This window comes from Aquarana catesbeiana, linkage group LG02 (genome assembly GCF_042186555.1).
Source record: "Aquarana catesbeiana isolate 2022-GZ linkage group LG02, ASM4218655v1, whole genome shotgun sequence".
Lineage (NCBI taxonomy): Eukaryota > Metazoa > Chordata > Amphibia > Anura > Ranidae > Aquarana > Aquarana catesbeiana.
This window is the reverse complement of record NC_133325.1, coordinates 639,417,664-639,430,001: the sequence shown is the minus strand read 5'-3', so window position 1 is coordinate 639,430,001 and position 12,338 is coordinate 639,417,664. Positions and strand designations below refer to the sequence as shown.

Sequence of the window (12,338 nt, the reverse complement as noted above, 5' to 3'; positions counted from 1 at the left end):
CCATCTGTCTGATTTTAGCGGGCCAGGTCGGATGTCAGCGGAGATGTCGCTCCATAGACTAGCATCGAGTGGCCGTTCAGGTCTGCCGACAAAACTGACAGGCGGACCTGAACGGTCCAACAGTGTGAAAGGGGCCTTAGTCTATCATGCTGTGAGTGGAGGTTAAAAAATCCAGTTGATGCAGGCAGGGAATCTGCCCCTGGTGTTTTTGGAAAATTTTGATTCCCGGAGCTCTGTTCATCTTAGCACTTGGGTAGGGTGTTAGTTGCTGTTAAAAAATATCAGAAAGGCCCCTTTCACACATGCGGACAGTATGTCCGTATTTCATCCATCCGTTTTCGGATGAAATACGGACATACATGCATCCCTATGGGATAGCGGGTGTCAGCGGATGTACATCCGCTAACACCCGATGTTGTCCGGCTCCGCTCTCGTCCGATTCTGCGGACGGAAGAAAATCCTATTTTTCTATCCGTCTGCAGAGCGGATCGGATGAACACGGACAGACGGTCCGTGTTCCTCCGATCCCCCATAGGGGAGAGCGGAGATCTGACAGGGCGGTCCCTGCACAGTGTGCGGGTCCCGCCCTGTCATCTGCCTGCTCAGCTGGGGAAAACGGAGCTATCCCCGCTGAGCAGCGGATAAACACGGGGCGGATCAACACGGATCCGTCCCGTGTGAAAGGGGCCAAAGGGAGTTTAAAGGCAAATAATATATATGACAAACTGCTGACACCAGCAGTTTTTACCTCACAGAATTGTTATTTCACTTTTTTTAAGATTTACCTACACGTTTCACCTTCAATTAACTTATAAGTTGCTAATCATTACTGTGCTTCGCACTTTTAATAGGTCTAGTTTATACCCTTTTTTTTTTTTTTTTTTTTTTTTTTTTAAGATAATCAGGAAGTGGGAATGGGACACACATTTTAATTAAAAACAAAAAAAGACTGCTAAGGGGACAGCACCTGTTGGTGGACACACACACATTTGCTATTAGCCTTGCATCTAGGTGTCAGGACAAAGCAATTTCCTAATGGAAATCCTAAGTTGCTTTTGGTTTTTACTGCAAACAAGTTTCTGGCTGGATAATATGGATCCAGGAAGTCTTGCCAATAACAGCCATTGAGCACATGCACCCCCTTTCTCTGCACTGGTTTGATTACTATAGCTCAGTTTTCTTCTGGGTAGTCTGTGGGGTTTTGTCCCTAGGGGAGCTCATATAACAGAACAACTGAATGACTGCTCAGTGTCCCACTTACAGGCCAGAAGCACTCCTGTCACCACTTCCTTCCATACCTCACTCCACCCCCCACTCCCCTTTGCTCAGTTTGTCATAGGGGCGGGGGGAGAATATAATTTAATGTTTGTGGAGGCTCCAGGACTCTCCTTAGTGGCGTTACTACTGGGGCTGGGATGGGATCAGTGTTTTTTCGGCATCTCCCTATTAAGGGTATAACTGTATGGCCACAGAGGGAACCACAGCCAAGTGCTCAGTTTACCCTTTGTGATGGTAGTTGCAGGCTCACACCTCAACCGCCGATTGCTAAGACATTTATTGCTGGGTGCCAGTGACTGCAGCCCTATAGGAGTAGCGGTAGCCACACTGTTTTCTGGCAGCAGAGTATGAATAGACACTGTGGTGCAACAGTGGAGGAGACCCAGAGTAACTTGACTTGGACGAGAGTACCTTCTCGCCAGGGCCATCTTTAATATCGATTGGACCCTGGGCAAAACTTTTCTTGGGGTCTCCCCATGCAGTTTCGCTCTCCACCTGCTCTGAGACATACAATAAATAGCAGCTAGACTCTAAATCAGTTTACTGAATCAGATCAGGCAGCTATTGCGATTGGTTGCCAGAGGTTACAGTGTATCATTACCGTTCACTGACTGGTTGCTAGAGGTTACAGTACACATTACGGCTCACTGATTAGTTGCTAGAAGTTACAGCACATGATTTCTGCTTGTTGATTGGTTGCTAGAGATTACTGTGAATAGTGGATATGACCTCAGGGGGGCATGATATACATATCAATGCCACTGGCCGCCGCTATTTACATATGAATGCCAGTAATTTACATTTAAACACAGGGTCTGCAGGTGAGTCATCTGTACACAATAGGGCAGAGCTGGGCAGCATTAGTAGAAGCACTTCACACTGAGATATTGGGACACAGCATGGGACTAAAACCTCAAGGGACGAGGGAAGTTAAACCAGGATAGTTGGCAAGTATGAGGCAGCTACTTTGGGTCTCACAACAATGACAGGGCCCAGGGCAGCTACCTCTTTTGGCCTGCCTTAAAAATGGCCCTGCTTCTCGCCTTAGTATAGGAAAGTCAAGCATTCTACTCACTCCATAAGCTTTTTTTTTTTTTTTTTCTGTGTGAAGAAAGTTGGACAAAGAGACTACGTTCACTAAGCTCTCTAGCTCTGCAGAGCACTTAGCATCCCTGGCAGTCCAAGCACACCAAGCCTGAAGAAGCCCATATTAAGTTTTGCCCCCACCTGTCCCACTCAAGGTAAAGGAATAACTTCTAATACTTGCAGACTATTGGCTAGTCCTTGATTTATGTCTGGTCATAGAGTTCTTGCTGGTGATTGTTTATGGATGCAAAAATGATTCAGGGGGTTTTACTCAAATCTCTTCTTGGTTCCCAAGAAAAGCATGGTTTTGCATCTTAAAGCGGACCTTCAGTCATTTTTTTTTTTTCAGCTTTCCATCTATTAAATCTTCTGCCCTTGTTTTAACTTTTTGGATAGTAAAACATTTTTCTGCCAGTAAATACCTTATACAGCCCACTTCCTGTTTCTTGTCTGGTCATTAGCCAAGGCTTATGACATCATGCACAGCTGTCTCTCACTTGTGAGTTTACCAGGAAGGGAGGGGGGATGAGTCATAAGAAGACCAGTGAAAACTGCAGAGCTGGAGGTGTGTGTAAATCCAGGAAGTGAACAGGCAGCAGCTTCAGCTGCCCACAGTTAAAATTGCTGCAGCCAGACTTGGGGGAGGGAGATTTCTGCCGCATATTTGGCAAGTACAGAATCAGAGTATATATATAATAATATGCAAAGTGGTTGGAGGGAAGCTTCCGAATGGCAAAGATGTTTTTATTACAAATTATGTGAGCAGACTGAAGTTCCTCTTTTAAAGCCTTGAACATTTATGGCAAAATCTGCAAGCTCAAGAGGAGCCACTTTATTCAAAAGTGGCATCCTTGCATCAGTTGGAATTACTGACATCTATAGTTATCAAGAATGCATACTTCCAGTTACCAAGGGTGCCAACGGTTTTTGCTCTTCACAGATAGGGGAGGAACACTTTCAATTTGCAAACTTGCTACTCTGCCTATGCATGGCTCCTCTGGTGTTTACCAAAACACTGGTGTGAGTGTTGGCTGCCTTTTGAGGTCAAGAGGGATACCAATCTTGGCATACGTACAGTAGATGACCACATATTAGAGGCAAAGTTTTACTCGCAAATAAAGTTCATTGCCATTCAGATTATGGAGGCGTTTAAGTGGATTTTAAATCTCAAAGTCCTCACTGATTATCTAATTTTGCTTTGCTTTGAACGCCTTAGGCTGATCTTGGATACCAATTAGGCCCAGGCTTTCCTCCTGCCAGAAAAACTACAGAAGCTAAATCTAAATGCATGTCTTTTGGGTCTCATGATGGTGGCTTTGAAGGGAATTCCTGACACAGTGGAACAAATCTAAAGGTCCAAATCATTTGATGGAGGATGGATTGTGGTGCGGGGTTGTTTTTCAGGGGTTGGGCGGGCGTCAGCATACCAAGACATTTTGGACAATTTCCCTTTCCCAAGCTTGTGGGAACAGTTTGGGGATGGCCCCTTCCTGTTCCAACATCACTGCGCACCAGTGCACAAAGCAAGGTCCATAAAGACCTGGATGAGCGAGTTTGGGTTGGAGGTACTTGACTGGCCTGCACAGAGTCCTGACCTTAACCCAATAGAACACCTTTGGGATAAGTTAGAGTAGAGACTGCCAGCCAGGCCTTCTCCAACACCAGTGTTTGACCTCACAAATGCGCTTCTGGAACCCTAAATAAGCACTGACCAGTGGCGCTTTTTTTAACTCAGGTTTTTTTACATACATTTTGGCACATTCTTTAAATGTGTGTTTTGGTCCTTTTTTTATTGCTAATCTTGGAATTATTTACAGGCATTTTGCCCTTTTTTTTAATGCATATTTGACCGTGGGTTTTCTAACTGTGCATTTTGGTGTTTTTTAAACACACATTTTGGCCCTTTGGCGCACATTTTGGTACAGTTATTTTAACACTCATTTTGGTGTGGTTTGTAACGCACATTTTGGTGCTTCTTTTAGCTTGTAGTTTGACACTTTAACGTGCATTTTGATTTGCTTTTTATGCGTATGTTGGCAAACCACACATTTGCTAGTGAGTTTCGGGGTACAATTAATGGCACCGCAAACATATCATGCATTTTGCATGTATTTCCGGAATGCACACAAACACAGGTTAAAAATGAGCCAAAGTACATGTTCAAGCACCAAAATGCACATAAAAATGTGCTAAAATGCATTTTAAAAAACAAGCCAAAATGTGTTGAAAAAAGCAGCAAACAGTACATCAAAAACTGTACCAAAATGCGCACAAAAAAGGCCCAAAAAGCCAAATTTTTGGGGCATTGCGCATTTTGGTAGTGTATTTGTCAAATGACAAAATGCATGTCTGCTAACTGCATTTGTGGTCAAAACGTCACTTCCGCCCATACGTCTTAAAGGGCAATTTTTTCTGTTGTCATTTTTTCAAATGACAATTTTTTATTTTTTTTTTTTAATTGCATTTAAGTCCAAATATGAGATCTGAGGTTTTTTTGACCCCAGATCTCATATTTAAGAGGACCTGTCATGCTTTTTTTCTATTGCAAGGGATGTTTACATTCCTTGTAATAGGAATAAAAGTGACCCTTTTTTTTTTTTTTTTCGTTTTTTAAACAGTGAAAAAATAAATAAAATCAGGTAAATAAAATTTTTTTTTTTTTTTTAAATCACCCCGTCCCAACGAGCTTGCGCACATAAGTGAACACGTACGTGGGTAGCGCCCGCATATGAAAACGGTGGTCAAACCACACATGTGAGGTATCACCCCAATCGTTAGAGCAAGAATTCTAGCCCTAGACCTCCTCTGTAACTCAAATCATGCAACCTGTAGAATTTTTTAAACGTCGCCTATGGAGATTTTTAAGGGTAAAAGTTTGACGCCATTCCATGAGCGGGCGCAATTTTGAAGCTTGACATGTTGCGTATCAATTTACTCGGCGTAATGTTATCTTTCACAATATAAAGAAAAATTGGGCTAACTTTACTGTTGTCTTATTTTTTTTTAATTCAAAAAAGTGAATTTTTTCCAAAAAAAAGTGCGCTTGTAAGACCGCTGCGCAAATACAGTGTGGCAAAAAGTATTGCAATGACCGCCATTTTATTCTCTAGGGTGTTAGAAAAAAAAATGTATAATGTTTGGGGGTTCTAAGTAATTTTCTAGCAAAAAAAATTGTTTTTAACTTGTAAACACAGAGTCCGAAAAAGAGGCCTGGTCTTTAAGTGGTTAGCAAAACATAAAAACCCAGTGGCGATTAAATACCAACAAAAGAAAGCTCCATTTGTGTGAAAAAGATATTGTATGGTTACAGTGTTGCATGACCACTCAATTGTTAATATTTTATACTTTAGGTGTTCCCAGGAAAATACCTTTTGAGCATTGTTCACAATGTTCCATGCTTATTTCTTGCATCCAACTTTCCACTGGTGACTTAGTCATTCCCAGGTTTGTACACATGCAGCCTTTACAAAGCCAAACCATAGTTTTTCCATTGGTGTTTCTTTATTATAGGCAAATTAGGAAATGCTCTTAAAGAAAGTGGTCCCTTTTATTACCTTATGGGAAGGGACAAAAACGCAAACTGAAGTTTATCATTCTCGAGTGCTAATATTAGACATTAGTGGCTTACTTAAATTGGTTTAAGTCAAGACATTGCCTTTTATGCATTCTCTGCATTAAGGTAAAAAACGTCCCACTGGTTGTTTTTCTCCTCCACCCCTTCCTACCTGAGCGCTGGTCTCCGTTCCTCTTCTCACAGGACAGAGTGAGAGCTGTGGGAACCGGTCAGTCGAATCCTGTGAAGAGGGGAGCAGGGGAAGCATGCCCCCATATGTACCCCCTTATCAAGTTTTTTACTATAGGGGGAAATACAGGAGTGTAGGAGCAGACAGGGTCTGCAGGGAACCCCAGAGAGAGGGCAAGAGACCACTTTGTGCGATACCAATACACAGAGCAGGTAAGTATAAACCTTTTAGGAAACAAAAAGATACTTTTCAATCACTTTTAATCCACCAGTGCCTACCCAAAACTACAACAGTTTAAGGTATAATGTGTCTTACACTTCTTGTTTTTACTGTGATATTTTAGTGTATTTAGCAAATGTGCTTTTATTTCTGTTGCAGGGGCTTCAAATTGAACCTAGCTTGTTCCAATGCAGTAAACCAGAATGCAATTCTTCACCATTGGAGTACATAACACTGATCAACAATAAGCTTCTCTTGGACATAAGACGACATATAAAAAAGTACTACAATGTAAGTGATGTGCATCCCATTTGGTACTTTGTATGTACTGCAACAACTGAGTTAGCTGCAGGATACTATCCAGGTCCAGGCTTTGTTCTATTCTTATGGCAACCAGACACTGAAGCACTCTTCAGGGGTAAGTCTACAGAGACAAGCAAAGCCTGGGCCTTGAATGGGACCATCAACGCGACAATGTATGACAAGACTTCTACATACTGTTCCTGGCTATAAATGTCATGTTGACTCTGTAGTGCACATATATTTAATTCCTGGCTTTGTGGCTAACTTTGACATAGTTTTCACCTATTTAAATTTTGATGTCTTTTCTTACACCACACTACCGGAAGTTCCCCTCTGGCTGTTGACATATAGTGCCTTCTGATCACCACCTTCCACCGAAAACACAAGCTGATCGTTTTGTTGCCCGATACCTCAAAGAAGGGCCACAGGTGCTCAAAGATTGGGTTCTTGTGATTCTTTCACACAGGACACACCGAATCCCCTCAGTCCGCATCCACTCCATGAGTACCCCACAGGGAAATACGCTCACTTAGCAATGGTGGAATACAGGTGCTTGAGAGTGGGAGTACATGGAACAAATGAGTTTTCATATGCAAGCTGTAAGAAAATGTGAAGTTCTTTAAAAGTTGACAGCGGTTGCCTTGTTTCTAAGCAAGGCCATACGCTGACACTGCTCCAGCTCCTGCACAGGCACACAACATGCAGAAATCAGAGTTTTCGGCCACTATGTCTGATCTACTCCAGAGCCTGTTGCCACTTCTGGAAACGGCAGGTGCCAACAGCCTTAAACGCTTTTTTCTTTATAGTACATCATGGGATACAGAGCCACAGTAATTACTATATGAGTTATATGGCACCTTGAGCTATGGAATGTTCTGTTTTTGTCTTTTATATGGCACCTTCAGGTGATGGACACTGGCACACCCTAGACAGGAAGTTCAATTCCCCATATAACCCCTCCCCTTACTGGGAGTACCTCAGTTTTTTCGCCAGTGTCTTAGGTGTTGGTCATGAGTAAAGATGTGCTGAGCTCCGCTGGAATATTCCTTAATGGGGCAAGCCATGCAACCGGATCCATTCAAAGTGTCTTTTCCAGACCGAATTGAATGGTACCCGGGCCTCGTGTCTGAAGAAACTAGGTTTTACCTGTAACTCTGCTGTTTTTATAGAGCTGGACCCCGGGATCCAGTATTTGTTTTTTCAGCCATATTCCTGGCGGGGTGCTTTTTACAGGCCCAGGGCTGTGGATCCCCCGATTAAAAAAAGGGGCCTCAGTTCCTGAAGGTTTTTTAACGGAGCCCACTGTGAGAGGTGAAGATAGGGTCTGTTACCACAGAACCCTGCAGCTGGATAAGGTAAGGGAGATTTCTAAGGGATTTTTCTAATTCTTGTGGGTATTTCTCCTTTAAAGTAAATGTTGTCATGCCTATAGTCACCACCAGGGGCTGTCAAGAGCATGTACCTGATTCCGTGCTTGTCAGTCTCGCCTCTGTGTCAAGCTGCATGCTTCCTCCAGCCCAAGCCCCAAGTAAGACACAGGGAAGGGTTTTTTTTTCCTTTTGGGAATGCTCCCCCACCTGGACAGCTTCACCCCAGGAGGCAGAGGGAGCATGGCTCAGTCGGCGGTGTGCCGCGCCGCTGCCATTACGGCGGTCCTCCATCCGGCGGCTCTCCTCCACCCCAGCCCTCCTCCTTATACGATCCGGCGGATCGGAGCCCGCTCGTGTGGGTAAGCTGTATCTTTGAAAAGGATGAGGGAGGGGGGCGTGGTGGGTGATCAGAGGAAAGGGGGGGGCGTGCTTCAGGCTGTGTAGCTATAAAGTGCACCTTTTTTCAGGTGCATACAGCTAAAGGAGGGACAAAGAGGAAACGGGTCGCCTGTGAGTGTTGGTTGACACCGGTATTCCCAGGACACATTTACTTTGCATCAGGCTGAACTTAATAGCAGTGGCAGTTGCTGGATTATTGCTCAGCAGTAGATGCATTTTCTTGGCTGTACCTCTGCAATTGTGCTCAGCATCATAACCAGAGGGAATGGTACAAATACCACAAAAGATAAGGGCACAAAAGGGTCGCCCTAAGGACCCCCCACCCCCCCCTCCCGCAACACCATCCCCCCTGAAAGATCTAGGGAGGCTGGTCAGAGTGAGCCATCGGGGTCATCAGGGGCTGTAATTGCTTCCGACACTTCAGCCCCTGTCTATTTAACTGAGGAGGTTTTTTTCTCAACGATCAGTGGATTAGAGGAAAAGTTAGCGACTTTAATCGCATCTTCACAGAGTGGAAGAAAGCGCATTAGGTCCCTTTCTACCAGCCAGGATCCTCACAGACCAACAGTGGTAGGGGGAAAATGAATCCCCCTCAGGGGACCATGGAGAGACTGACTCTTCTTCTGAGGGATCAAGTGGGGAAGGACCTTCTTCAGCTTCATATGCTGAGAAGTTGCTGGTGCATTCTCTTACTGTAATGGTTCGCTCCACATTTAAGCTAACGTTAACTGAGTCGGTTGAAGAGCCCACTTCTTGTTTGGGTTCACTAAAGCCTCCTCAAGCCTTGCGTGCCTTTGCTGTGCATTCATTGCTGGAAAAGCTTATATATTCTGAGTGGGATCACCCAGATAAGCATTTTTTAAAGTTTTCAACACTTTATCCTATGGAGGAAAAATTCACTAAGATGTGGAGTATACCAGCAATTGATGATGCTATATCCTCTGTGAATAAAAGTTTGACTTGTCCAGTTGACAATGCGCAATTGTTTACGGATCCAACTGATAAGAGATTGGAATTCCTGTTAAAAGATATTTTTTCCATGGCAGGTTCAGTGGCTCATCCTGCAGTGGCGGCAATTGGGGTATGTCAATCCTTGAGAGACCATTTGAAACGGGTGCTCAAGGTTTTCCCTGAACATCAGGCCCAGGAGTTAGCTGAGTTGCCAGCAGATTTGTGTTTTGCAATAGACGCAATCAGATTCTATTCTTCAAACCTCTCACCTTACGCTTGGGTTGATGCATATGCGTAGAATCTTATGGTTGAAAAGTTGGTCAGCCGAAGCGCAATGCAAAAAGCTCTTGGATGGTTTTCCTTTCCATGGTGAAAAGCTGTTTGGGGATGATATGGACAAATATATCCAAAAAAAAAATCAAGTGGGAAAAGTACCCTTTTACCAGTTAAGAAAAGTAGTAAACATCCCTCATTAAACTGGCTTTTTCTCCAGTGCCAGGGGTATCAGCCTCCAGGCAATCACGATGGCCTCCACCATCAGGTTCAAGAGGTAAACCTCGGGGTCAACCCCAGGGACTAAAGAAATCCTGGGGGAAGATAACCCACAGGACACATTGCTAAAACCTCTTTATGAAGGAGCGCCCCCGCTAGTTCGAGTGGGGGGGGGGACTTTTTCAGTTCTCAAGGGTCTGGCAGGAAGAATTTCGAGATGGATGGTCTCCACAATAGCTTTAGGTTACAAACTAGAGTTTTGAGAATTCCCGTTTCCTCAGGTCAAATGTCCCCAAAGATCCAGAGAAAAAGTCTTTCTAGCGTTAGACCGATTTTTGTCATAAAAAGTGATGGTCCCCATGGAAGAGCAGGGGTTGGGGTTTTGTTAAAATCTTTTCATGGTGCCAAAACCAAATGGAGATGTCAGACCCATTCTAGATCTGAAAGATCTAAACCAGTTCCTGAAAATTCGCTCTTTTCACATGGAATTAATCCAATCATTAGTCTCCGTCCTACAAGGAGGAAAACTTCTGGCATCAATCGACCTTAAGGATGTATACCTGCATGTACCTATTTTCCCTGCTCACCAGAAAAATCTGCGTTTTAAAGTAGAAAATTTTCATTTTCAGTTTGTAGCTTTGCCTTTCGGTCTAGCTACTGTAACACCTTCTAGCCTTTCCTCTGGCCAGATTAAGGACTCAAGGTATAATGATAATAGCATACCTAGACGACCTGCTCTTGATAGACCGGTCGGTAGCCCAACTGGACCAAAGCATGGTCACCACAGTCAACTAACTGGAATACCCAGGTTGGGTCCTCAATCTAGAGAAATCTTCTTTAAAACCTGTAAGAAGATTAGAGTACTTGGGTCTGATTATAGATACAGCCCAGAAGAGGGTGTTCTTACCCCAGGCAAAAATCAGCACCATAAAGGAGCTGGTTCAGGTGATCAGGGCAGAGAAGGGTCCTTCTATATCCGCCTTTGTATGAGGTGGTTGGGGAAGATGGTGGCTTAATTCGAAGCAGTTCCCTATGCTCAGTTTCATTCGAGACTGCTGCGAAACAGTATCCTGTCGGCTTGGAACAAGAAGATCCAAGCACTAGATTTTCCGATGCATTTGTCGCCAAAAGTGCGTCAGAACCTCAGTTGGTGGAGGATACCCAAGAATCTGCAGAAGGGGAAATCCCCCTTACCAGTTACCTGGGAGGTGGTAACAGTTGCCAGCCTTTCAGGTTGGGGAGCAGTCCTGGAAGAGACGTCGGTCCAAGGGAAATGGTCCAGAACCGAAGGACTTTGCCCATCAACGTCTTAGAGATTGGGGCAGCGTACCTAGCCCTAGGGGCCTGGACATTCAGGTTGCAGAATTCTCCTGTCAGGATTCAATTCGACAATGCCACAGCAGTGGCTTATATCAATCACCAGGGGGGCACCAGAAGTCAGGCAGCCCAGGGAGAGGTAAACCAGATCCTAACCTGGGCAGAAAAGCATGTGCCGTACATATCGGCAATCTTCATTCCAGGAGTAGAGAACTGGCAGGCATGATCCCTTCACCCTGACATCTTCCTGGCTATATGCCAAAGATGGGGGATAGATCGGACATAGATCTGTTTGCGTCCAGGTTCAACAACAAAGTTGATGACTTTGTGTCAAGAAGAAGGGATCCTCTCGCATGCGGAACAGATGCGTTGGTGACCCCATGGGATCAGGTCTCACTGATTTATGCATTTCCTCCTATTCTGCTGCTACCTCGACTTCTTTGCAGGATCAAGCGAGCAAAGAAGTCGATAGTTCTTGTGGCCCAGAAGATCTTGGTATGTAGAAATGGTAAAGATGGTGGTAGGGGCCCCATGGCCCCTACTACCACGTCCAGACCTATCACAGGGACCAGTGTTCCATCCTAATTTACAAATGCTAAATTTAACGGTTTGGCTGTTGAAACCCACATTCTGAAGAATCGTGGGCTTTCAGGCTCAGTGATATCTACTTGATTAATGCAAGGAAGCCAGCTTCCAGAGTCATTATAGAGTCTGGAAGGCATATGTTTCCTGGTGTGAATCCAGGGGTTACCATCTTAGAAAGTATGTCATAGGTAGAATCCTTGCCTTTTGGCAGATGGGTTTAGAGATGAAATAGGCCTTGAGTACCATCAAGGGCCGAGTCTCGGCCTTATCGGTTTTGTTTCGACGTCCGCTTGCTTCGCATTCTTTGTTCCGAAGCTTTATACAGGGGGTAACACGGCTTAATCCACCGGTTAGAGTACCCCTGAACCCATGGGACTTGAATTTATTTCTATCGTAATTACAGAAACGGCCTTTTGAGCCGATACGACATATTCCTTTAGTCCTTTTGACATGGAAACTAGTTTTTCTGGTAGCCATTTCTTCTGCAGGAAGGATATCAGAGTTGACGGCTCTTGTAAAGAGCCGTATTTAATCATTCACAAGGATAGAGTAGTATTGCGTCCTCATCCTAGCTTTCTGCCAAAGGTGGTTTCAG

At 44.3% G+C, this 12,338-nt stretch overlaps 1 protein-coding gene across 2 annotated transcripts in view; it reads left to right on the top strand.

The window, feature by feature from the left end:
* The window catches only part of POLA1 (DNA polymerase alpha 1, catalytic subunit), a 717,861-nt gene that overhangs the window by 397,314 nt on the left and 308,209 nt on the right, over window positions 1-12,338 (top strand). For both annotated transcript variants that reach the window (XM_073616430.1, XM_073616431.1), the window contains exon 34: window positions 6,486-6,617. In XM_073616430.1, coding sequence (XP_073472531.1) covers window positions 6,486-6,617 — 132 coding nt within the window. The remainder of the gene's footprint in view (window positions 1-6,485; window positions 6,618-12,338) is intronic.